This window comes from Anomalospiza imberbis, unplaced genomic scaffold (genome assembly GCF_031753505.1).
Source record: "Anomalospiza imberbis isolate Cuckoo-Finch-1a 21T00152 unplaced genomic scaffold, ASM3175350v1 scaffold_584, whole genome shotgun sequence".
Classification (NCBI taxonomy): domain Eukaryota; kingdom Metazoa; phylum Chordata; class Aves; order Passeriformes; family Viduidae; genus Anomalospiza; species Anomalospiza imberbis.
Genome location: NW_027100197.1, coordinates 1 through 25,830, shown reverse-complemented (window position 1 = coordinate 25,830; position 25,830 = coordinate 1). Strand labels below are relative to the sequence as shown.

At 63.3% G+C, this 25,830-nt stretch overlaps 2 protein-coding genes across 2 annotated transcripts in view; one reads left to right on the top strand and one right to left on the bottom strand.

Annotated features, from left to right (window-relative positions):
• LOC137467309 (pre-mRNA-splicing factor SYF1-like) overlaps positions 1-19,957 on the bottom strand; it is a 22,640-nt gene extending 2,683 nt beyond the window's left edge. Inside the window, 11 exon segments of the mRNA XM_068178800.1 lie at positions 162-297; positions 3,226-3,345; positions 4,470-4,621; positions 7,622-7,766; positions 9,095-9,259; positions 10,001-10,135; positions 11,723-11,773; positions 11,775-11,921; positions 14,734-14,857; positions 17,771-17,920; positions 19,611-19,957. Of these exon segments, the coding sequence (XP_068034901.1) occupies positions 162-297; positions 3,226-3,345; positions 4,470-4,621; positions 7,622-7,766; positions 9,095-9,259; positions 10,001-10,135; positions 11,723-11,773; positions 11,775-11,921; positions 14,734-14,857; positions 17,771-17,920; positions 19,611-19,957 (1,672 nt within the window).
• A 110-nt stretch (positions 19,958-20,067) lies between these two features.
• PET100 (PET100 cytochrome c oxidase chaperone) lies at positions 20,068-23,247 on the top strand. Its single transcript, XM_068178799.1, has 4 exons — positions 20,068-20,122; positions 21,745-21,831; positions 21,969-22,001; positions 23,106-23,247. Exons 1-4 carry the CDS (start codon positions 20,096-20,098, stop codon positions 23,163-23,165), a joined length of 207 nt encoding a protein of 68 aa, XP_068034900.1. The 5' UTR covers positions 20,068-20,095; the 3' UTR covers positions 23,166-23,247.
• The last annotated feature ends 2,583 nt before the right edge of the window (positions 23,248-25,830 follow it).

The following is a 25,830-nucleotide window of genomic DNA, read 5'->3' as shown; positions in this document are numbered from 1 at the left end:
TGGGGTCCCATTTGGGGTCCCATTTGGGGGTCCCATTTGGGGTCCCGTTTGGGGTCCCATTTGGGGTCCCGTTTGGGGGTCCCATTTGGGGTCCCCTTTGGGGTCCCATTTGGGGTCCCGTTTTGGGGTCCCATTTGGGGGTCCCGTTTGGGGGTCCCTACGCACCCGCAGCACGCTCAGCGCCTCCTGGTGCCGCTGGTGGCGCAGCTCCAGCTCCCCGAACTCGCACCAGATCGCGGCCAAATCCTCCACGCGGCGGAACCGAACCCGCGTGGCGCGGGACAGGATGGACCTGGCCTGGGGACAGGGGACACGGGGGACATCAGGGACATTGGGGACAGGATGGACCTGGCCTGGGGACAGGGGACACGGGGGACATCAGTGACACAGGGGACATCGGGGACAGGATGGACCTGGCCTGGGACAGGGGACACGGGGGACATCAGGGACATTGGGGACAGGATGGACCTGGCCTGGGGACAGGGGACACGGGGGACATCAGGGACACGGGGGACATCACAAACATTGGGGACACAGGGACTTTGGGGGCATTGGGGACAGGATGGACCTGGCCTGGGGACAGGGGACACGGGGGACATCAGGGACACTGGGGACACAGGGGACAGGATGGCCCTGGCCTGGGGACATTGGGGACACTGGGGACACAGAGGACATTGGGGACACTGGGGACACTGGGGACACAGAGGACATTGGGGACACAGGGGACAGGATGGACATGGCCTGGGGACAGGGGACACGGGGGACATCAGGGACATTGGGGACAGGATGGACCTGGCCTGGGGACAGGGGACACGGGGGACATCAGGGACATCAGGGACAGGATGGACCTGGCCTGGGGACAGGGGACACGGGGGACATCAGGGACACGGGGGACAGGATGGCCCTGGCCTGGAGACATTGGGGACACTGGGGACACTGGGGACAGGATGGCCCTGGCCTGGGGACATGAGGGGACATTGGGGGGGATTGGGGACATTGGGGACATTGGGGACATTGGGGACACTGGGGACACTGGGGACACAGGGGACAGGATGGACCTGGCCTGGGGACAGGGGACACGGGGGACATCAGGGACACTGGGGACAGGATGGACCTGGCCTGGGGACAGGGGACACGGGGGACACAGGGGACATCAGGGACATTGGGGACATTGGGGACAGGATGGACCTGGCCTGGGGACAGGGGACACAGGGGACACAGGGGACATCAGGGACATTGGGGACATTGGGGACAGGATGGACCTGGCCTGGGGACAGGGGACACAGGGGACATCAGTGACACAGGGGACATCGGGGACAGGATGGACCTGGCCTGGGACAGGGGACACTGGGGACATCAGGGACATTGGGGACATTGGGGACAGGATGGACCTGGCCTGGGGACAGGGGACACAGGGGACATCAGGGACACAGGGGACAGGATGGACCTGGCCTGGGGACAGGGGACACGGGGGACATCAGGGACATCGGGGACAGGATGGACCTGGCCTGGGGACAGGGGACACGGGGGACATCAGGGACACAGGGGACATTGGGGACAGGATGGACCTGGCTTGGGGACAGGGGACACGGGGGACATCAGGGACACAGGGGACATCGGGGACAGGATGGACCTGGCCTGGGACAGGGGACACTGGGGACATCAGGGACATTGGGGACAGGATGGACCTGGCCTGGGGACAGGGGACACGGGGGACATCAGGGACACTGGGGACATTGGGGACAGGATGGACCTGGCCTGGGGACAGGGGACAGGTCTCGGGGGCACAGACAGGTTTGGGCGTCCCAGGCGGATCTGGGGGTGTCCCTCAGGCTTTGGGGGGGGTCCCAGGCTGTTTTGGGGTGTCCCTCAGGGTTTAGGGTGTCCTCAGGCTTTGGGGGGGGTCCCAGGGGTCCCAGGCTGTTTTGGGGTGTCCCTCAGGGTTTAGGTGTCCTCAGGCTTTGGGGGGGGTCCCAGGGGTCCCAGGCTGTTTTGGGGTGTCCCTCAGGGTTTAGGGTGTCCTCAGGGTTTGGGGGGGTCCCAGGCTGTTTTGGGGGTGTCCCTCAGGGTTTGGGGGGTGTCATTTGGTGTTTGGGGGCTCCCAGGCTGTTTTGGGGTGTCCCTCAGGCTTTGGGGTGTCCTCAGGCTTTGGGGGGGGTCCCAGGCTGTTTTTGGGGTGTCCCTCAGGTTTTGGGGGTGTCTCTCAGGGTCTGGGGCTGTCCCAGGGGTCCCAGGCAGGTTCAGGGGTGTCCCTCAGGGTTGGGGGCTCCCAGGCTGTTTTGGGGTGCCCCCCAGGTTTGGGGTCCCAGGCAGTTTTGGGGGTGTCCTTCAGGGTTAGGGGGTCTCAGGCTGCTTTGGGGGTGTCCCCCAGGAGTTGGGGTGCCCTCCAGGAGTTGGGGTGCCCCCAGGTGGGTTTGGGGGTGTCCCTCAGGGTCTGGGGTTGTCCCTCAGGTTTGGGGGGTCCCAGGCTGTTTTGGGGGTGTCCCTCAGGGTTTGGGGTCCCAGGTGTTGGCATGCCCCACAGGTGGGTTTTGGGGTGCCCCCAGGAGGATTTTGGGGTGTCCCCCAGGTGGGTTTTGGGGTGCCCCCGGTGGGTTTTGGGGTGTCCCCCAGGTGGGTTTTGGGGTGTCCCCGGTGGGTTTTGGGGTGCCCCCAGGAGGATCTTGGGGTGCCCCCGGTGGGTTTTGGGGTGCCCCCGGTGGGTTTTGGGGTGCCCCCAGGAGGATCTTGGGGTGCCCCCGGTGGGTTTTGGGGTGCCCCACAGGTGGGTTTTGGGGTGTCCCCCAGGAGGATCTTGGGGTGCCCCCGGTGGGTTTTGGGGTGTCCCCCAGGTGGGTTTTGGGGTGTCCCCCAGGAGGATGTTGGGGTGCCCCCGGTGGGTTTTGGGGTGTCCCTCAGGTGGATTTTGGGGTGTCCCCCCGGTGGGTTTTGGGGTGCCCCCGGTGGGTTTTGGGGTGTCCCCCAGGTGGGTTTTGGGGTGCCCCCGGTGGGTTTTGGGGTGTCCCCCAGGTGGGTTTTGGGGTGTCCCCGGTGGGTTTTGGGGTGTCCCCCAGGAGGATGTTGGGGTGCCCCCGGTGGGTTTTGGGGTGTCCCCGGTGGCTTTTGGGGTGTCCCCCAGGACGATCTTGGGGTGCCCCCGGTGGGTTTTGGGGTGCCCCTGGTGGGTTTTGGGGTGTCCCCCAGGAGGATGTTGGGGTGCCCCCGGTGGGTTTTGGGGTGCCTCACGTCGTCCAGCTGCCCGTTGTCCTCGTAGAAGCGGGCGAAGGCCACCCAGAGCTCGTGGGGGCGGCCGGTGGCGCGCTGGGGATCCACCGTGCGCACGGCCTCCGTGAAGGTCTGGATGATCTGGGACAGCGGGGACAGAGGGGACATCAGGGACAGAGGGGACAGAGGGGACATCAGGGACAGAGGGGACAGAGGGGACAGAAGGGACAGAGGGGACATCAGGGACAGAGGGGACAGAGGGGACATCAGGGACAGAGGGGACATCAGGGACAGAGGGGACAGAGGGGGACAGAGGGGACAGAGGGGACAGCAGGGACAGCGGGGACAGCGGGGACAGAGGGGGACAGCAGGGACAGAGGGGACATCAGGGACAGCAGGGACAGAGGGGACATCAGGGACAGCAGGGACAGAGGGGACATCGGGGACAGCAGGGGACAGCAGGGACAGTGGGGACATTGGGGACAATGGGGAAAGCAGGGGACAGCAGGGACAACGAGGACAGAGGGGACATCAGGGACAGTGGGGACATTGGGACAACGGGGATGTCAGGGACAACAGGGACAGAGGGGACAGCGGGGACAGCAGGGACAAGGGGGAACATGGGGACATTGGGGGCCATTGGGGAGACAGAGGGGACATTGGGGACAGAGGGGACATTGGGGGAGGGGACATTGAGGATATGGGAGGACAGAGGGGACACTGGGGACAGAGGGGACATTGGGGACAGAGGGGACGTTGGGGATATGGGGGGACAGAAGGGACATTGGGGATATGGGGGGGACAGAGGGGACACTGGGGACAGAGGGGACATTGGGGACAGAGGGGACATTGGGGATATGGGGGACAGAGGGGACATTGGGGACAGAGGGGACACTGGGGACAAAGGGGACATTGGGGACGTTGGGGATATGGGGGGACAGAGGGGACACTGGGGACAGAGGGGACACTGGGGACAAAGGGGACAGAGAGGACATTGAGGATATGGGGGGACAGAGGGGACATTGGGGATGTTGGGGACATTGGGGATATGGGGGGACAAGTGGGGACAGCCAGGGGACATTGGGGGTGTTGGGGACATTGGGGGGACACACGGGGACAGCACAGCCACCACCACACCCCCCAAACCATGCCGCCCACAATCCCCAGGCGTCCCCTGCAGCCCGCCAAGCCACGTCCCCGCGGTGTCCCCGCGCGTCCCCGCGGCGTCCCCACGGCGTCCCCGCGGCGTCCCCGTGTCCCCTCACCTTGTCGGGCTGTCCCTGGTGCAGGGCCACCCTCTTGTGCCACTCGTGCACGTTGTGGGGGTTCTGGCGCAGCAGCACGCTGTTGAGCAGCAGCGGCCGCCGCGCCATCAGCCGCTCGAAGCGCGCCAGCCGCAGCTCCAGCTCCACCTCCTCTGCGGGGACAGAGGTGACACAGGGTGACACAGGGTGACACAGGGTGACACAGGGGTGACACAGGGTGACACAGGGACACCCAGGGTGACACAGGGACAGAGGGGACACAGGCACAGCGCCATCAGCCACTCGAAGCGCGCCAGCCGCAGCTCCAGCTCCACCTCCTCTGCGGGGACAGGGGACAGAGGTGACACAGGGTCACACAGGGTGACACAGGGGTCACAGGGTGACACAGGGGACACACAGGGTGACACAGGGTGACACAGGGTGACACACGGGTCACATAGGGTGGCACAGGGTGACACAGGGGACACAGAAGGTGACACAGGGTCACACAGGGGACACACAGGGCGACACACAGGGTGACACAGGGGACACACAGGGTGACACAGGGGACACACAGGGTGACACAGGGGTCACACAGGGTAACACAGGGTGACACAGGGTGACACAGGGGACACACAGGGTGACACAGGGGTCACACAGGGTGACACAGGGGTCACAGGGTGACACAGGGGACACACAGGGTGACACAGGGTGACACAGGGTGACACATGGGTCACATAGGGTGACATAGGGTGACACAGGGGACACACAGGGTGACACAGGGTGACACAGAGGACACACAGGGTGACACAGGGGTCATAGGGTGACACAGGGGACACACAGGGTGACATAGGGTGACACAGGGGACACACAGGGTGACACAGGGTGACACAGAGGACACACAGGGTGACACAGGGGTCATAGGGTGACACAGGGGACACACAGGGTGACATAGGGTGACACAGGGGACACACAGGGTGACACAGGGTGACACAGGGTGACACACGGGTCACATAGGGTGACACAGAGTCACACAGGGGACACACAGGGTGACACAGGGTGACACAGGGGTCACATAGGGGGGCACAGGGTGACACACAGGGTGACACAGGGTGACACAGGGGACACACAGGGTGACACAGAGTCACACAGGGGACACACAGGGTGACACAGGGGTCACAGGGTGACACAGGGGACACACAGGGTGACACAGGGGACACACAGGGTGACACAGGGGTCACAGGGTGACACAGGGTGACACAGGGGTGACACAGGGTGACATAGGGTGACACAGGGGACACACAGGGTGACACAGGGTGACACAGGGTGACACACGGGTCATATAGGGTGGCACAGGGTGCCACAGGGTGACACAGGGGACACACAGGGTGGCACAGGGTGACACAGGGTGACACAGGGTGACACACGGGTCACACAGGGGACACACAGGGTGACACAGGGTGACACACGGGTCACATAGGGTGACACAGAGTCATACAGGGGACACACAGGGTGACACAGGAGTCACACAGGGGACACACAGGGTGACACAGGGGTCACAGGGTGACACAGGGGACACACAGGGTGACACAGGGTGACACACAGGGTGACACAGGGTGACACAGGGTGACACAGGGTGACACAGGGTGACACACGGGTCACATAGGGTGACACAGAGTCACACAGGGGACACACAGGGTGACACAGGGGACACACAGGGTGACACAGGGGACACACAGGGTGACACAGGGTGACACACGGGTCACATAGGGTGACACAGAGTCACACAGGGGACACACAGGGTGACACAGGGGACACACAGGGTGACACAGGGGACACACAGGGTGACACAGGGTGACACACGGGTCACATAGGGTGACACAGAGTCACACAGGGGACACACAGGGTGACACAGGGTCACAGGGACATGGGGACACTGTGTGCACAGCGCCCTGCCCATTTCTGGGGTGCCCTGCCCATTTCTGGGGTGCCCTGCCCATTTCTGGGGTGCCCTCCCCGCTTTTGGGGTCCCCCCATTTTTGAAATCCCCCCATTTCTGGGGTGCCCTGCCCGCTTTTGGGGTCCCCCCATTTTTGAAATCCCCCCATTCTTGTGGTCCCCTGCCCATCTTTGGGGTCTCCCCATTTTTGTTTTTGGGGTCCCCTCCCCGATTTCGGGGCTCCTCGCTTGCACCATCCTAGCCACGGTCTGGGGTGCCCTTCCCATTTTTAGGGTGCCCTGTCCGTTTTTAGGGTGCCCTGCCCATTTTTGGGGTGCCCTGCCCATTTTTGGGGTGCCCTGTCCATTTTTAGGGTGCCCTGCCCATTTTTGGGGGGCTCTGCCCATTTTTAGGGTGCCCTGCCCATTTTTGTGGTCCGCCCGTTTTTGGGGTGCCCTTCCCATTTTTGGGGTGCCCTATCCATATTTGAGGTGCCCTATCCATTTTTGGGGTGCCCTGTCCATTTCTGGGGTCCCCCCATTTTTGAAACCCCCCCATTTTGGGGGTGCCCTGCCCATTTTTGTGGTCCCCCCGTTTTTGGGGTGCCCTTCCCATTTTTGGGGGTGCCCTGTCCATTTTTGGGGTCCCCCCATTTTTGAAACCCCCCCATTTTGGGGGTGCCCTGCCCATTTTTGTGGTCCCCCCGTTTTTGGGGTGCCCTTCCCATTTTTGAGGTGCCCTATCCATTTTTGGGGTGCCCTCTCCATTTCTGGGCTCCCCCCATTTTTGAAATCCCCCATTTTGGGGGTGCCCTGTCCATTTTTAGGGTGCCATGTCCATTTTTAGGGTGTCATGTCCATTTTTGGGGTGCCCTGTCCATTTTTAGGGTGCCCTGTCCATTTTTGGGGTGCCATGTCCATTTTTGGGGTGCCCTGCCCATTTTTGGGGTGCCCTGTCCGTTTTTAGGGTGCCCTGCCCATTTTTGGGGGGCTCTGCCCATTTAGGGTGCCCTCCCCATTTTTGTGGTCCGCCCGTTTTTGGGGTGCCCTTCCCATTTTTGGGGTACCCTGTCCATTATTGGGGTCCCCCCATTTTTGAAATCCCCCCATTTTGGGGGTGCCCTGCCCGTTTTTGGGGTGCCCTGTCCATTTTTAGGGTGCCATGTCCATTTTTGGGGTGCCCTGTCCATTTTTGGGGTGCCCTGCCCGCTTTCGGGGCGCCCCCGGCCCCGCACCGTCCTGGCCGCGGCCGAGCTGCGCCTGCGTGTCCAGCAGGGCCGCGATGACGCTCTCCTCGAAGCGCGCGTAGCTGTCGAAGACCTGCGTGAAATCCCGCACCGTCATCACCGTCTGCACGGCCTCCTCGTACACGTCCCGGGCCTGGAGCGGGACAAACCGGGATTAACCGGGATAAACCGGGATAAACAACACCGTCTGCACGGCCTCCTCGTACACGTCCCGGGCCTGGAGCGGGACAAACCGGGATTAACCGGGATCAACCGGGATAAACCGGGATTAACAACACCGTCTGCACGGCCTCCTCGTACACGTCCCGGGCCTGGAGCGGGACAAACCGGGATGAACCGGGATTAACCGGGATCAATCGGGATTAACAACACCGTCTGCACGGCCTCCTCGTACACGTCCTGGGCCTGGAGCGGGACAAACCGGGATTAACCGGGATTAACAACACCGTCTGCACGGCCTCCTCGTACACGTCCCGGGCCTGGAGCGGGACAAACCGGGATTAACTGGGATGAACCGGGATAAACCGGGATTAACAACACCGTCTGCACGGCCTCCTCGTACACGTCCCGGGCCTGGAGCGGGACAAACTGGGATGAACCGGGATAAACCGGGATTAACAACACCGTCTGCACGGCCTCCTCGTACACGTCCCGGGCCTGGAGCGGGACAAACCGGGATGAACCGGGATGAACCGGGATAAACCGGGATTAACAACACCGTCTGCACGGCCTCCTCGTACACGTCCCGGGCCTGGAGCGGGACAAGCAGGACTGGGGACGGGGGATGGGGACAGTGCTGGCCCTGGGTTGTGACAGGGACTGGGATGGCAGCTGGGGACAGGGAGTGTCAGTCTGTCCCAGGTGTGTCAGTCTGTCCCAGCTGTGTCAGTCCCTCCCAGCTGTGTCAGTCTGTCCCAGCTGTGTCAGTCCCTCCCAGTTGTGTCAGTCTGTCCCATGGCTGTCAGTCCCTCCCAGCTGTGTCAGTCTGTCCCAGCTGTGTCAATCTGTCCCATGGCTGTCTGTCCCAGCTGTGTCAGTCTGTCCCAGCTGTGTCAGTCTGTCCCAGCTGTGTCACTCTGTCCCAGGTGTGTCACTCTGTCCTGGTTGTGTCACTCTGTCCCGGATGTGTCACTCTATCCCAGCTGTGTCAGTCTGTCCCATGTGTATCTGTCAGTCCCAGCTGTGTCAGTCTATCCCAGCTGTGTCAGTCTGTCCCAGGTGTGTCAGTCTGTCCCAGGTGTGTCAGTCCCTCCCAGCTGTGTCAGTCTGTCCCAGGTGTGTCAGTCTGTCCCAGGTGTGTCTGTCTGTCCCAGGTGTGTCAGTCCCTCCCAGCTGTGTCAGTCTGTCCCAGGTGTCTGTCAGTCCCAGGTGTGTCTGTCAGTCCCAGGTGTGTCTGTCTGTCCCAGGTGTCTCAGTCTGTCCCAGGTGTGCCACCCCCCGGGTGTGCCCCCGCAGTGTCACCTTCTCCAGGTGGCCGCAGCGCACGTAGCAGTCGGCCAGGGCGCCCCAGAGCCGGCCCCGCTGGTCGGTGAAGCGCGTCAGGCCCCCCCGGATGATGCCCCCGGCGTCCAGCGAGCGCACGCGGTCGGGGTGCTGGGAGAGCAGCTCGCACAGCTCCTGCCACAGCTGGGGAAAAAAAGGGGTTAGAGATCCTAAACACATCCTAAATTCATCCTAAATCCACCCCAAAACTGCCCCAAATCCACCCCAAAACTGCCCCAGATCCACCCCGGGGTGCTGGGAGAGCAGCTCGCACAGCTCCTGCCACAGCTGGGGAAAAAAAGGGGTTAGAGATCCTAAATCCATCCTAAATCCACCCCCAAACTGCCCCAAATCCACCCCAAAACTGCCCCAAATCCACCCCGGGGTGCTGGGAGAGCAGCTCGCACAGCTCCTGCCACAGGTGTCCGTCCCCAAGGTGTCCCCAAGGTGTCCCCAGGTGCCTCCTCAGTGCCCTCCAGGTGTGCCCCCCCAGGTGCCCCCACCAGTACCCAGGTGTCCTCAGCTGCCCCCCAGGTGCCCTGTGCCCCACCCCAGGTGCCCTCCAGGTGTCCCCAGGTGCCCTGTGTCCCCCTCAGGTGCCCTCCAGGTGTCCCCAGGCACCCCCCAGGGGTCCCCAGCTGCCCCCCAGGTGCCCTGTACCACACTCAGGTGCCCTTCAGGTGCCCCCCAGGTACCCCCAGGTGCTCCCCAGCTGCCCCCCAGGTGCCCCGTGTCCCCCTCAGGTGCCCTTCAAGTGCCCTCCAGGTGTCCCCAGGTGCCCCGTGCCTGCCTCAGCTGCCCTCCAGGTGTCCCCAGGTGCCACCCAGCTGCCCCCCAGGTGTCCCCAGGTGCCCCGTGCCCCGCTCAGGTGCCCCCGGTGCCCACCTGGTAGTTGGACTTGCCCTGGCGGGACACGAAGCGCTCGTCGTTCACCAGCCGGGCCAGCACCTGCGCGGCCTCGTCCAGGCGGCCCACGGAGCGCAGGTAGGCCACGTACTGCTCCGCCTCCTCGGGACACAGCTGGGGACAGGAGTGCCACCTCAGTGTCACCTGTGTCACCTCTGTGTCACCTGTGTCACCTGAACCCCCCAGTACTGCTCCGCCTCCTCGGGACACAGCTGGGGACAGGAGTGCCACCTCAGTGTCACCTTAGGGCCACCTGTGTCACCTCAGTGTCACCTGAGCCCCCCTGCACTGCTCCGCCTCCTCGGGACACAGCTGGGGACAGGAGTGCCACCTCAGTGTCACCTTAGGGTCACCTGTGTCACCTCAGTGTCACCTGAGCCCCCCTGCACTGCTCCGCCTCCTCGGGACACAGCTGGGGACAGGAGTGCCACCTCAGTGTCACCTTAGAGTCACCTGTGTCACCTCAGTGTCACCTGAACCCCCAGTACTGCTCCACCTCCTCGGGACACAGCTGGGGACAGGAGTGCCACCTCAGTGTCACCTGTGTCACCTCAGTGTCACCTGTGTCACCTGAATGCCCCAGTACTGCTCCGCCTCCTCGGGACACAGCTGGGGACAGGAGTGCCACCTCAGTGTCACCTTAGGGTCACCTGTGTCACCTCAGTGTCACCTGAACCCCCCAGTACTGCTCCGCCTCCTCGGGACACAGCTGGGGACAGGAGTGCCACCTCAGTGTCACCTCAGTGCCACCTCAGTGTCACCTGTGTCACCTCAGTGTCACCTGTGTCACCTGAGCCCCCCTGCACTGCTCCGCCTCCTCGGGACACAGCTGGGGACAGGAGTGCCACACCCATGTCACCTCAGTGTCACCTGTGTCACCTCTGTGTCACCTCAGTGTCACCTGTGTCACCTCTGTGTCCCCTCAGTGTTACCTGTGTCACCTCTGTGTCCCTTACCTGTGTCACCTCTGTGTCCCCTCAGTGTCACCTGTGTCACCTCAACCCCCCTGTATTTCTCGCCTTCCTAGGGACACAGTTGAGGACAGCGGTGTCACCTCAGTGCCACCTGTGTCACCTTAGTGTCACCTCAGTGCCACCTTGAGGAAATGGTGGAAGACGCGCACGGTGGTCTCGGGCAGCGGGGCTGTGTGTGTGTGCATGTGTGTGCCCAGGTGAGTGCCCAGCTGTGCCCAGGTGTGACCCCATGTCCCCAGGTGAGTCCCCAGGTGTGTCCCCATGTCCCCAGGTGAGTGCCCAGATATCCCCAGGTGTGCCATCCCTTGAGGAAGCGGCGGAAGACGCGCACGGCGGTCTCGGGCAGTGGGTGTGGGGGTGTGTGTGTGCCCAGGTGTGCCCAGGTGCGTCCCCATGTCCCCAGGTGAGTGCCCAGGTGCCGCCAGGTGTGCCATCCCTTGAGGAAGCGGCGGAAGCCGTGCACGGCGGTCTCGGGTGTGGGTGGGTGTGTGTGTGTGTGCCCAGGTGAGCGCCCAGGTGCCCCCAGGTGTGCCATCCCTTGAGGAAGCGGCGGAAGCCGTGCACGGCGGTCTCGGGCAGCAGGTGTGGTGGGGTGTGTGTGTGTGTGCCCAGGTGCCCCCATGTCCTCAGGTGTGCCCAGGTGTGTCCCCAGGTGTGCCCAGGTGAGTGCCCAGGTGCCCCCAGGTGTGTCCAGGTGAGTGCCCAGGTGCCCCCAGGCGTGCCATACCTTGAGGAAGCGGCGGAAGACGCGCACGGCGGTCTCGGGCAGCGGGGTGGCGGCGCACGAAGCTCAGGTAGGGCGGCCAGAGGCGCCGGTGCTGCGTGATGGGCAGCGCCCGCAGCGCCCGGTCGAACGTGCGGCGCGTGCGAGTGACCCGGCCCTGCTCGGCCAGGAACTGGCAGTAATCCAGCCAGATCCGCGGCATCTGGGGACATTGGGGACATCGTTGGGGACATCATTGGGGACATCATTGGGGACATCGGGGACATTGGGGACAGGAACTGGCAGTAATCCAGCCAGATCCGCGGCATCTGGGGACATTGGGGACATCATTGGGGACATCATTGGGGACATCATTGGGGACATCATTGGGGACGACACTGGGGACAATGGGGACATGGGGACACTGGGGACAGGAACTGGCAGTAATCCAGCCAGATCCGCAGCATCTGGGGACATTGGGGACATCATTGGGGACATCATTGGGGACGACACTGGGGACAATGGGGACATCGGGGACATTGGGGACAGGAACTGGCAGTAATCCAGCCAGATCCGCAGCATCTGGGGACATTGGGGACATCGTTGGGGACATCATTGGGGACGACACTGGGGACAATGGGGACATCGGGGACATTGGGGACAGGAACTGGCAGTAATCCAGCCAGATCCGCGGCATCTGGGGACATTGGGGACATCGTTGGGGACATCACTGGGGACATCATTGGGGACATGGGGACATTGGGGACAGGAACTGGCGGTAATCCAGCCAGATCCGCGGCATCTGGGGACATTGGGGACATCGCTGGGGACATTGCTGGGGACATTGGGGACATTGAGGGGACTGGGGACATCAGGGACATGGGGGACATTGAGGACGTGGGGGACATTGGGGAGAGCGGGGCAACACAGACATGGGGACAGGAACTGGCAGTAATCCACCCAGATCCATGACATCTGGGGACAGGGGACATCGTTGGGGACATCGCTGGGGACATCAGGGATATGGGGGACACTGGGGACACTGGGGACATTGGGGACAGGAACTGGCAGTAATCCAGCCAGATCCGTGGCATCTGGGGACATTGGGGACATCGCTGGGGACATCACTGGGGACATCGGGGACATGGGGACATTGGGGACAGGAACTGGCGGTAATCCAGCCAGATCCGCGGCATCTGGGGACATTGGGGACATCATTGGGGACATCACTGGGGACACTGGGGACATGGGGACATTGGGGACAGGAACTGGCAGTAATCCAGCCAGATCCGCGGCATCTGGGGACAGGGGACGTTGGGGACATCACTGGGGACATCATTGGGGACATTGGGGACATGGGGACATTGGGGACACTGGGGACAGGAACTGGCAGTAATCCAGCCAGATCCGCAGCATCTGGGGACATTGGGGACATCGCTGGGGACATCATTGGGGACATCATTGGGGACATGGGGACAGGAACTGGCAGTAATCCAGCCAGATCCGTGGCATCTGGGGACATTGGGGACATCATTGGGGACATCATTGGGGACATGGGGACATGGGGACACAGGGGACAGGAACTGGCAGTAATCCAGCCAGATCCGCGGCATCTGGGGACATTGGGGACATCACTGGGGACATCATTGGGGACATGGGAACATTGGGGACAGGAACTGGCAGTAATCCAGCCAGATCCGCGGCATCTGGGGACATTGGGGACATCATTGGGGACATGGGAACATTGGGGACAGGAACTGGCAGTAATCCAGCCAGATCCGCGGCATCTGGGGACATTGGGGACATCATTGGGGACATCACTGGGGACACTGGGGACATGGGGACATTGGGGACAGGAACTGGCAGTAATCCAGCCAGATCCGCGGCATCTGGGGACATTGGGGACATCGCTGGGGACATCACTGGGGACATCATTGGGGACATGGGAACATTGGGGACAGGAACTGGCAGTAATCCAGCCAGATCCGCGGCATCTGGGGACATTGGGGACATCATTGGGGACATTGTTGGGGACATCATTGGGGACATGGGAACACTGGGGACAGGAACTGGCAGTAATCCAGCCAGATCCGCGGCATCTGGGGACAGGGGACGTTGGGGACATCATTGGGGACATCATTGGGGACATCGGGGACATGGGGACATTGGGGATCATTGGGGACATCGGGGACATGGGGACATCATTGGGATCTGCGGCATCTGGGGACAGGGGACATCGCTGGGGACACTGGGGACATTGGGGCATGTTGGGGACAATGGGAGCATGAGGACATTTGGACATGGTGACACTGGTGACACTGGTGACATGGTGGATGGCAGCGTCCCCGCCCTGCTCAGCAGCGCTCTGGTGTCCCGGAGGGCCCGGAGCCACCCCAGGGTGGCAGTGCCCTCCCCGTGTCCCCAAACGCCGTGTCACCTGTGCCCCGTGTCCCCATGACGCGCTCGTGTCCCCATACCCTGTGTCCCCGTGTCCCGCTTGTGTCCCCTGTGTCCCTGTCACCTCCCTGCCCGGTGTCCCCGTGTCCCACTTATGTCCCTGTGTCCCCTTTGTGTCCCTGTCACCCCCTGCCTGGTGTCCCCGTGTCCCACTCGTGTCCCCCTGTCCCTCCGTGCCCCCGGTGTCCCCTCGTGTCCCCACACCCCTGACCCCGTCCTGCCGAGTGCCCCTGAGCCCTGCCCACCCCTGTGTCCCCTCATGTCCCCAGGCACCCCAGCTGTCCCCAAGTGTCCCAGGTGTCCCCATGTCCCCAGCTGTCCCCGTGTCCCCAGCTGTCCCCGTGTCCCCAGCTTTCCCAGGTGTCACCGTGTCCCCGGGTGTCCCCAGGTGCCCCAGGTGTCCCCTCACGTCCCAGCTGTCCCCATGTCCCCAGCTGTCCCAGGTGTCCCCGTGTCCCCAGGTGCCCCAGGTGTCCCCATGTCCCCGGGTGTCCCAGGTGTCCCTGTGTCCCCAGGTGCCCCAGGTGCCCCCAGGTGTCCCCGTGTCCCCAGGTGTCCCCACGTCCCCGTGCCCTCACCTTGTGCATGAACACCAGCGCTCTCTCGTGGACGGCGTTGGCCTCCTCGAAGGCGGGGTCCGAGGGACAGCGACCTTTGACCTGAGCCCGGCGCTGCCGCAGGTACTGGTACCACAGCTTGTAACTGGGGACAGGGACACCTGGCACCTGGCACACCTGGCACCTGGCACACCTGGCACAGGTACTGGTACCACAGCTTGTAACTGGGGACAGGGACACCTGGCACCTGGCACACCTGGCACCTGGCACACCTGGCACCTGGCACACCTGGCACCCCTGACACACCTGGCACAGGTACTGGTACCACAGCTTGTAACTGGGGACAGGGACACCTGGCACCTGGCACACCTGGCACCTGGCACTTGGGTCACCTGACACCCCTGACACCCTGCCGCAGGTACTGGTACCACAGCTTGTAACTGGGAACAGGGACACCTGGCACCTGGCACACCTGGCACCTGGCACACCTGGCACTTGGGTCACCTGACACCCCTGACACACCTGGCACAGGTACTGGTACCACAGCTTGTAACTGGGGACAGGGACACCTGGCACCTGGCACACCTGGCACAGGGACTGGTACCACAGCTTGTAACTGGGGACAGGGACACCTGGCACCTGGCACACCTGGCACACCTGACACACCTGGCACAGGTACTGGTACCACAGCTTGTAACTAGGGACAGGGACACCTGGCACCTGTCACACCTGTCACACCTGGCACACCTGTGCCACCCCTGGTGCCCTGTCACTTGTGCCAATCCTGTCACTGTGGCCATGTCCTCACCTGTGCTACCTGTCACCCGGGCCACTCAGCACTGTCACCTGCGTCACCTGTGTCTCTCCTGTCACCCGGGCCACTCAGCACTGTCACCTGTGTCACCCCGTCACCTGGGCCACCCAGCACTGTCACCTGTGTCACCTGTGCCACCAGTGCTACCTTGTCACCTGTGTCACCTGTGTCACCCCATCACCTCGGCCACTCAGCACTGTCACCTGCGTCACCTGTGTCTCTCCTGTCACCTGTGCCACGCCGATCACGTCAGCCACGCCCAGTCCCAGGTGCCACCCATCCCCTGGCCAGCCCCTGTCACCTGCTGTCACCTGCCAGGACCCCGCTGTCCCTGTCCCCACCAGGGGACACAGCAGGGCCCCCCTGCCCGCATGAGGGCACTCAGGTGCTCCCTGTGCCCCCCAGGCGTGCCCCAAGCGTGCCCAGGTGAGCCCCCCACATGTCCCTGTGCCTTCCAGGTGCCCCCAGGTGCATTTCCAGAGGCCCCAGGTGTATCCCAGGTGCCCTCCAGGTGTGCCCAAGTGGATCCCAGGTGCCCTCCAGGTGTGCCCAGGTGTATCCCAGGTGCCTTCCAGGTGTGCCCAGGTGTATCCCAGGTGCCTTCCAGGTGTGCCCAAGTGGATCCCAGGTGCCTTGCAGGTGTGCCCAAGTGGATCCCAGGTGCCTTCCAGGTGTGCCCAGGTGTATCCCAGGTGCCTTCCAGGTGTGCCCAGGTATATCCCAGGTGCCCTCCAGGTGTGCCCAGGTGTATCCCAGGTGCCCTCCAGGTGTGCCCAGGTGTATCCCAGGTGCCCTCCAGGTGTGCCCAGGTGTATCCCAGGTGCCTTCCAGGTGTGCCCAGGTATATCCCAGGTGCCCTCCAGGTGTGCCCAGGTGTATCCCAGGTGCCCTCCAGGTGTGCCCAGGTGTATCCCAGGTGCCCTCCAGGTGTGCCCAGGTGTATCCCAGGTGCCCTCCAGATGTGCCCAAGTGGATCCCAGGTGCCCCCCCAGGTGTGCCCAGGTGTATCCCAGGTGCCCCAGCTGCCCTCAGGTGTACCCCAGATGTGCCCAGGTGTATCCCAGGTGTATCCCAGGTGTATCCCAGGTGCCCCAACTGCCCTCAGGTGTATCCCAGGTGCCCCCAGCCCCTCCCTAGATGCCCTCAGGTGTATCCCAGCTGCCCCCAGCCCCCTCCCCAGCTGCCCCCCAGATGCCCTCAGGTGTATCCCAGGTGTATCCCTGGTACCCTCAGGTGTATCCCAGCTCCCCCCAGGTGCCCCCAGCTCCCCCCAGGTGCTCTCAGGTGTATCCCAGGTGTCCTCAGGTGTACACTAGCTGCCCTCAGGTGTATCTCAGGTATATCCCAGATGTATCCCAGCTGCCCTCAGGTGTATCCCAGCTACCCTCAGGTGTATCCCAGCTGCCCTCAGGTGTATCCCAGCTACCCTCAGGTGTATCCCAGCTGCCCTCAGGTGTATCCCAGGTGCCCCCAGCTCCCCCCAGCTGCCTTCAGGTGTATCCCAGGTGCCCTCAGGTGTATCCCAGGTGCTCTCAGGTGTATCCCAGGTGCCCTCAGGTGTATCCCAGGTGCTCTCAGGTGTATCCCAGCTGCCCTCAGGTGTATCCCAGGTGCTCTCAGGTGCACCCCAGGTGCCCTCAGGTGTATCCCAGGTGCCCTCAGGTGTATCCCAGGTGCCCCCAGCTCCCCCCAGCTGCCTTCAGGTGTATCCCAGGTGCTCTCAGGTGTATCCCAGGTGCCCTCAGGTGTATCCCAGGTGCCCCCAGCTCCCCCCAGGTGCTCTCAGGTGTATCCCAGCTGCCCTCAGGTGTATCCCAGGTATATCCCAGATGTATCCCAGGTGTCCTCAGGTGTATCCCAGGTGTCCTCAGGTGTATCCCAGGTGCCCCCAGCTCCCCCCGGTGCCCTCAGGTGTATCCCAGCTGCCCTCAAGTGTATCCCAGGTACCCTCAGGTGTATCCTAGCTGCCCTCAGGTGTATCTCAGGTATATCCCAGATGTATCCCAGCTGCCCTCAAGTGTATCCCAGGTGCCCTCAGGTGTATCCCAGCTGCCCTCAGGTGCACCCCAGGTGTCCTCAGGTGTATCCCAGCTGCCCTCAGGTGTATCCCAGGTGTCCTCAGGTGTATCCCTGGCACCCTCAGGTGTATCCCAGGTGCCCCCAGCTCCCCCCGGTGCCCTCAGGTGTATCCCAGCTGCCCTCAGGTGTATCCCAGGTGCCCCCCGGTGCCCCCGGTGCCCGAACCTGCCGGGCAGCTCCCTCAGGGCTCTCTCGTAGATCTGGTTGAGGCGGGGGCCGGGGCCCGCGCTGCCGGGCCTGGGCGTAACGGAGCCAGCCCCGCACCGAGAAGGGGTTCCTGAGGAGCTCTTCCTCGTGCTGCACCTCCTCTTCCTCCTGAGGGGACACGGGGGACACTCAGGGGACACTGGGGACACTCAGGGGACAGTGGGGACACTGGGGGGACACTGGGGACACTGAGGGGACACTGGGGGGACACTGGGGGGACACTGGGGACACTGAGGGGACACTGGGGACACTGAGGGGACAGTGGGGACACTGAGGGGACACTGGGGGGACACTGGGGGGACACTGGGGACACTGAGGGGACACTGGGGACACTGAGGGGACACTGGGGGGACACTCAGGGGACAGTGGGGACACTGAGGGGACACTGGGGACACTGGGGACACTGAGGGGACACTGGGGGGACACTGAGGGGACATTGGGGACACTCAGGGGACAGTGGGGACACTCAGGGGACACTGAGGGGATAGTGGGGACACTCAGGGGACACTGAGGGGACACTGGGGACATTTGGGACACTGAGGGGACACTGGGGGGACACTGGGGGGACATTGGGGACACTCAGGGGACAGTGGGGACACTCAGGAGACACTGGGGGGGGACACTGGGGACACTCAGGGGACACTGGGGACACTCAGGGGACAGTGGGGACACTCAGGGGACACTGGGGACACTCAGGGGACAGCTCCTCCTCATCCTGAGGGGACACAGGGACTTGGTCAGGGACAGGACAGGGACAGAGAAGACAAGGATGGGGACAGGGACACAGGGACAGACATAGGGACAGGGACAAAGGGACATCGGGGCACAGGGATGGGGACACAGGGACAGGGACAAGGACCGGGATGGGGACAGGGACACAGGGACAGACATGGGGACAGGGACAAAGGGACATTGTGGCACAGGGACAGGGATGGGGACAGGGACAGGGATGGGAACAGGGACACCCCCAGTGTCCCCTGCAGGGGGGGACACAGACGTGACAGGGACAGGGACAGCCACACCCCCGCGTGTCCCCTGGAGGCACAGGGGGACAAGGGGACACGGTGATGGGGACACTGGGGACACAGAGGGGACAGGGACGAGGAGCAGAACACAGAGCGGCAACAGGAGGTGACAGAGCCGGGGGGACGGGGACAGGGGGGGACAGGGACACAACAGGGGACAGGGACACGACAGGGGACAGGGATGGGGACAGCGATGGGGACAGGGACGGGGACAGGGATGGGGACAGGAGGGGACAGGGATGGGGACAGGAGGGGACAGGGATGGGGACAGGGATGGGGACAGGGATGGGGACAGGGATGGGGACAGGAGGGGACAGGGATCGGGACAAGAATGGGGACAGGGATGGCGACAGGAAGGAACAGGGATGGGGACAGGAAGGGACAGGGATGGGGACAGGGATGGGGACAGGGATGGGGACAGGAGGGGACAGGAGGGGACAGGGATGGGGACAGGAAGGGACAGGAGGGGACAGAAGGGGACAGGGATGGGGGCAGGAGAGGACAGGGATGGGGACAGGAAGGGACAGGGATGGGGACAGGAGAGGACAAGGATGGGGACAGGAGGGGACAGAGATCGGGGCAAGGATGGGGACAAGGATGGGGACAGGAGGGGACAGGAAGGGACAGGAAGGGACAGGGATGGGGACAGGAGAGGACAGGGATGGGGACAGGAGAGGACAAGGATGGGGACAGGGATGGGGACAGGAGGGGACAGGGATGGGGACAGGGATGGGGACAGGGATGGGGACAGGAGGGGACAGCCCCGCACTCACAAAGCACAGCTCGGGCCGCGCCGGGCCTGGCCCCGCTCCGGGCTCCGCCATCGCTGCGGGCCCCGCTTCCCCTGCCGGCCCCGGTTCCTCCATCGCTCCCGGTTCCTCCATCGCTCCCGGTTCCGCCATCGCTCCGGGTTCCTCCATCGCTCCGGGTTCCGCCATCGCTGCGGGTTCCGCCATCGCTCCCGGCTGCTGCTCGGGCCCGGGCCCCGCTCCCGGCGGCTCCTCCCGCGCCGCCATCTCCGCCTCCGCAGCCGCCATTCTCCCGCGCGCTCGCTCACTTCCGGCGCGCCGCCCTCACTTCCGGCGCCTCTGCTTCCGTCCTTCCCGTCCTCCCTTCTCATTGGTCCAGCTCGCTTTCGGCCCGCCCCCTCAGCGACGCTCTCAGCCAATAGAATGCGGTGGTGCTGGAGATGCGACCAATGGGAGGCAGCGATGTTGCGGGGTTGGCGGAGGCGGAAGCGCGGGGGCCTGGAGGCGCCATGGGGGTGAAGCTGGAGATCCTGAGGGTGCGGGGCGGGAACGGGAACGGGGGAAAGGGAATGGGAATGGGAATGGGAATGGGAACGGGAACGGGGGAATGGGAACGGGGAAACGGGAATGGGAATGGGAACGGGGGAACGGGAATGGGAATGGGAACGGGGGAACGGGAATGGGAATGGGAAACGGGAATGGGAATGGGAACGGGGGAACGGGAATGGAAACGGGAACGGGAATGGGAATGGGAACGGGGATGAGAACGGGGGAACGGGGATGGGAACAGGGATGGGAACGGGAACGGGGGAACGGGAACGGGAATGGGGGAACGGGGGAATGGGAAAGGAAACGGGAACGGGAATGGGGGAATGGGAATGGGGGAAGGCGAATGGGTGACGCACAGGTGACAGGGGAGGTGACACACAGGTGACACACAGGTGGCACACAGGTGGCACACAGGTGACACAGGTGACACACAGGTGGCACAGGTGACACACAGGTGACACAGGTGACACAGGTGACACACAGGTGGCACACAGGTGGCACAGGTGGCACACAGGTGGCACACAGGTGACACACAGGTGGCACAGGTGACACACAGGTGACACAGGTGGCACACAGGTGACACAGGTGACACAGGTGACACACAGGTGACACAGGTGGCACACAGGTGACACACAGGTGACACAGGTGACACACAGGTGACACAGGTGACACACAGGTGGCACACAGGTGACACAGGTGACACACAGGTGACACAGGTGACACAGGTGACACACAGGTGACACAGGTGGCACACAGGTGACACACAGGTGACACAGGTGACACACAGGTGGCACAGGTGACACACAGGTGACACAGGTGACACACAGGTGGCACACAGGTGACACACAGGTGACACAGGTGACACACAGGTGGCACAGGTGACACACAGGTGACACAGGTGACACAGGTGACACACAGGTGGCACACAGGTGACACACAGGTGGCACAGGTGACACACAGGTGACACAGGTGGCACACAGGTGGCACACAGGTGACACACAGGTGACACACAGGTGACACAGGTGGCACACAGGTGGCACACAGGTGACACAGGTGACACAGGTGACACAGGTGGCACACAGGTGACACAGGTGACACACAGGTGAAACAGGTGACACAGGTGGCACACAGGTGACACACAGGTGACACACAGGTGACACAGAGGTGACACAGGTGGCACACAGGTGGCACAGGTGACACACAGGTGGCACAGGTGGCACACAGGTGACACACAGGTGACACACAGGTGGCACACAGGTGACACACAGGTGACACACAGGTGGCACACAGGTGACACACAGGTGACACACAGGTGGCACACAGGTGGCACACAGGTGACACACAGGTGACACACAGATGGCACACAGGTGACACACAGGTGACACAGGTGGCACACAGGTGACACAGGTGGCACACAGGTGGCACAGGTGACACACAGGTGTGTCACACAGATGTGTGTGTACCTGTCCTTTCCCATCGCCGTGTTCTGGGTCTGAGGGGTGGCACAGGTGGCACACAGGTGACACAGGTGACACACAGGTGGCACAGGTGACACAGGTGACACACAGGTGACACAGGTGCACACAGGTGACACAGGTGTGTCACACAGATGTGTGTGTACCTGTCCTTCCCCATCGCCGTGTTCTGGGTCTCCAACCAGGCCGAGCTCTTCCAGCGCTACGTCATCGACCGCAAGGTGGGCTGGGGACACCCGGGGACACCCGGGGACACCCTGGGGACACCCTGGGGACACCCTGGGGACACCCCTGGGGACACCCCTGGGGACACCTGGGTGTCCCCGCTGTCCCCTCCCCTGATCCGCTCTCTTTGCAGAGGGAGATTTTCCCGCCGGACACCCCGGAACGGGTGAGAGCCCCGTGTCCCAAATGTCCCCAAATGTCCCCCTCAGTGTCTCCAGTGTCCCCCCAATGTCCCCCTCAATGTCCACAATGTCCCCAATGTCCCCCTCAGTGTCCCCAACCTGTCCAAAGCCACCCCCAGTGTCCCCATCCCCCACCCACGATGTCCCCACGGTGTCCCCAGCCCCCCCCCGCAGTGTCCCCATCATGTCCCCAAGGTGTCCCCACCCCCCCATGGTGTCCCCAAGGTGTCTCCAGCCCCCCCCCTCAGTGTCCCCACAGTCTCTTCGCAGTGTCCCCAACGTGTCCAGCCCTACCCTGGCAGTGTCCCCAGGGTGTCCCCACAATGTCCCTGAGGCTCGCTCCGTGTCCCCGGTGTCCCCTGGTGTCCCCGGTGTCCCCCTGGTGTCCCCTGTTGTCCCCCTGGTGTCCCCTCCACGTGGGGCAGTGAGGAGGGGACACAGAGGACGCGCAGGGGACACTCCTGGTGCCACCTCCTGTCCCCCCGTGTCCCTGCTGTCCCCTCTTGCTGTCCCCTGTCCTTACCCCATGTCCCTGTGGCATGTCCTTGTGCCCTGTCCCTGTCCCCTCTGTCCCTTGTCCCTGTTCCTGTGTCCTTGTCCCCTCTGTCTTTGTCCCCATCGCTGTCCCCTGTCCTTGTCCCGTGACCCTGTCCCTGTGCCATGTCCTTGTCCCCTGTCTCTGTCCACACTGTCCCTGTCCCCATTCCTGTCCCTGTCCACTCAATGTCCCCTGTGTCCCTGTCCCCTCAGTGTCCCTGTCCCATCACTGTCCCTGTCCCCTCACTGTCCCTGTCCCTGTCCCCTGTGTCCCCTGTCCCCTCAGTGTCCCTGTCCCCTGTGTCCCTGTCCCTTCACTGTCCCTGTCCCCTGTGTCCCTGTCCCCTCAGTGTCCCTGTCCCCTCAGTGTCCCTGTCCCCTGTGTCCCTGTCCCCTGTGTCCCTGTCCCTTCACTGTCCCTGTCCCCTCAGTGTCCCTGTCCCCTCAGTGTCCCTGACCCCTCAGTGTCCCTGTGTCCCTGTCCCTGTCCCCTCAGTGTCCCTGTCCCCTGTGTCCCTGTCCCTGTCCCCTCAGTGTCCCTGTCCCCTCAGCGCCAGGCCATGGCTGAGCTGAAGCAGCGGCTGCAGGAGAGGAAGGGGACACAGGCGTGAGGGGACAGAGGGGACACACGGCCACCTGCAGGACACACGGCCACCTGCAGGACACGGCAGTGACAGCGGAGACATGGCAGTGACACCGGGGACACACGGCCACCTGCAGGACACGGCGGTGACAGCGGAGACATGGCAGTGACACCGGGGACACACGGCCACCTGCAGGACACGGCGGTGACAGCGGAGACATGGCAGTGACACCGGGGACACACGGCCACCTGCAGGACACGGCGGTGACAGTGAGGAACATGGCAGTGACACTGGGGACACACGGCCACCCGTGGGACACACAGCCACCTGCAGGACACTCGGCCACCGGCGGGACACAGCGGTGACAGCAGGGACACGGTGACAGCGAAGACACAGTGGTGACAGCAGGGACACGATGGTGACAGCAGGAACATGATGACAGCAGAGACACGGTGACAGCGAGGACATGGCGGTGACAGCAGGGACATGGTGACAGCGAGGACACAGTGACAGCAGGGACATGGTGACAGCGAAGACACAGTGGTGACAACAGGGACACGGTGACAACAGGGACAGAGTGACAGTGAGGAGATGGCGGTGACAGCAGGGACACGGTGACAGCAAAGACACAGCGATGACAGCAAGGACACGGTGACAGCAAAGAAACAGTGGTGACAGCAGGGACACGGTGGTGACAGCAGGGACATGATGACAGCAGAGACACGGTGACAGCGAGGACATGGTGACAGTGAGGACACGGTGGTGACAGCGAGGACACGGTGACAGCGGGGACACAGTGACAGCAGGGACACGGTGACAGCGAGGACACGGTGACAGCGGGGACACAGTGACAGCAGGGACACGGTGACAGCGAGGACACAGTGACAGCGGGGACACGGTGACAGCGAGGACATGGTGACAGTGAGGACACGGTGGTGACAGCGAGGACACAGTGACAGCGGGGACACGGTGACAGCGAGGACACAGTGACAGCGGGGACACGGTGACAGCAGGGACATGGTGACAGCAAGAAGACGGTGACAGCAAAGACACAGTGACAGCGAGGACACGGTGACAGCAAGGACACGGTGACAGCAAGGACACCGTGGTGACAGTGAGGACACAGTGACAGCAGGGACACAGTGACAGCAAAGACACAGTGACAGCAGGGACACGGTGACAGCGAGGACACGGTGACAGCAAGGACACCGTGGTGACAGTGAGGACACAGTGACAGCAGGGACACGGTGACAGCGAGGACACGGTGACAGCAAGGACACCGTGGTGACAGTGAGGACACAGTGACAGCAGGGACACAGTGACAGCAGGGACACGGTGACAGCGAGGACACGGTGGTGACAGCGAGGACACGGCACTGCTGTGACACCGTGGCCGTGGCGGTGACACAGGACACGCCTGGCACTGCCCTGTCACTGTGGGCACGTCGTGACACCGGTGCCAGCCGCGTGCCGGTGACAGAGGGGACAGTGACAGCACCCGGTGGCATCGCTGTGGCAGCGTTGGTGACAGAGGGGACATGTGACAGCAGCCAACGGCATCGATGGCATCGCTGTGACCATGTCGGTGACAAAAGGGACATGTGGCGGTGTCCTGGTGTCATCGCTGTGGTGGCATTGGTGACAAAGGGGATGTGTGACAGCGGCCGGTGTCACTCACTGTGTCACTCGTTGGTGACAGATGGGACGGTGACAACGGCTGGTGTCACACACTGTGGCTGTGTTGGTGACAGAGGAGAGAGTGACAACAGCCGGTGTCACTCATTGTGACAGTGTTGGGGACAAGGGACAGCCCTGGTGTCACACACTGTGGGTGTGTTGGGGACAGAGGGGACAGTGACAACAGCCGGTGTCACAGCATTGGTGACAAGGGACAGCCCCGGTGTCACCCGCTGTGACAGCATTGGTGACAGAGGGGACAGTGACAGCCCCGGTGTCACCCGCTGTGACCGTTGGTGACAGAGGGAACAGCGACAGCCCCGGTGTCACCCGCTGTGACCGTTGGTGACAGAGGGGACAGTGACAGCCCCGGCGTCACCCGCTGTGACAGCGTTAGTGACAGAGGGGACAGTGACAGCCCCGGTGTCACCCGCTGTGACAGCATTGGTGACAGAGGGGACAGCGACAGCCCCGGTGTCACCCGCTGTGACAGCACTGGGGACAGTGACAGCCCCGGTGTCACCCGCTCTGACCGTTGGTGACAGAGGGGACAGTGACAGCCCCGGTGTCACCCGCTGTGACCGTTGGTGACAGAGGGGACAGCGACAGCCCCGGTGTCACCCGCTGTGACAGCACTGGGGACAGTGACAGCCCCGGCGTCACCCGCTGTGACCGTTGGTGACAGAGGGGACAGTGACAGCCCCGGTGTCACCCGCTGTGACAACATTGGTGACAGAGGGGACAGTGACAGCCCCGGCGTCACCCACTGTGACCGTTGGTGACAGAAGAGACAGTGACAGCCCCGGTGTCACCCGCTGTGACAGCACTGGGGACAGTGACAGCCCTGGTGTCACCCGCTGTGACCGTTGGTGACAGAAGAGACAGTGACAGCCCCGGTGTCACCCACTGTGACAGCGTTAGTGACAGAGGGGACAGTGACAGCCCTGGTGTCACCCGCTGTGACAGCATTGGTGACAGAGGGGACAGCGACAGCCCCGGTGTCAGCCCCTGTGACA

What these genes read in the sequence shown, in the direction of transcription:
- PET100 (XM_068178799.1), top strand. Translation starts at nt 20,096, where the DNA reads ATGGGGGTGAAGCTGGAGATCCTGAGG. An exon ending in GCTACGTCATCGACCGCAAG is followed by an intron (nt 21,832 to 21,968) that starts GTGGGCTGGGGA and finishes CTCTCTTTGCAG; the next exon opens with AGGGAGATTTTCCCGCCGGA. An exon ending in CGCCGGACACCCCGGAACGG is followed by an intron (nt 22,002 to 23,105) that starts GTGAGAGCCCCG and finishes CTGTCCCCTCAG; the next exon opens with CGCCAGGCCATGGCTGAGCT.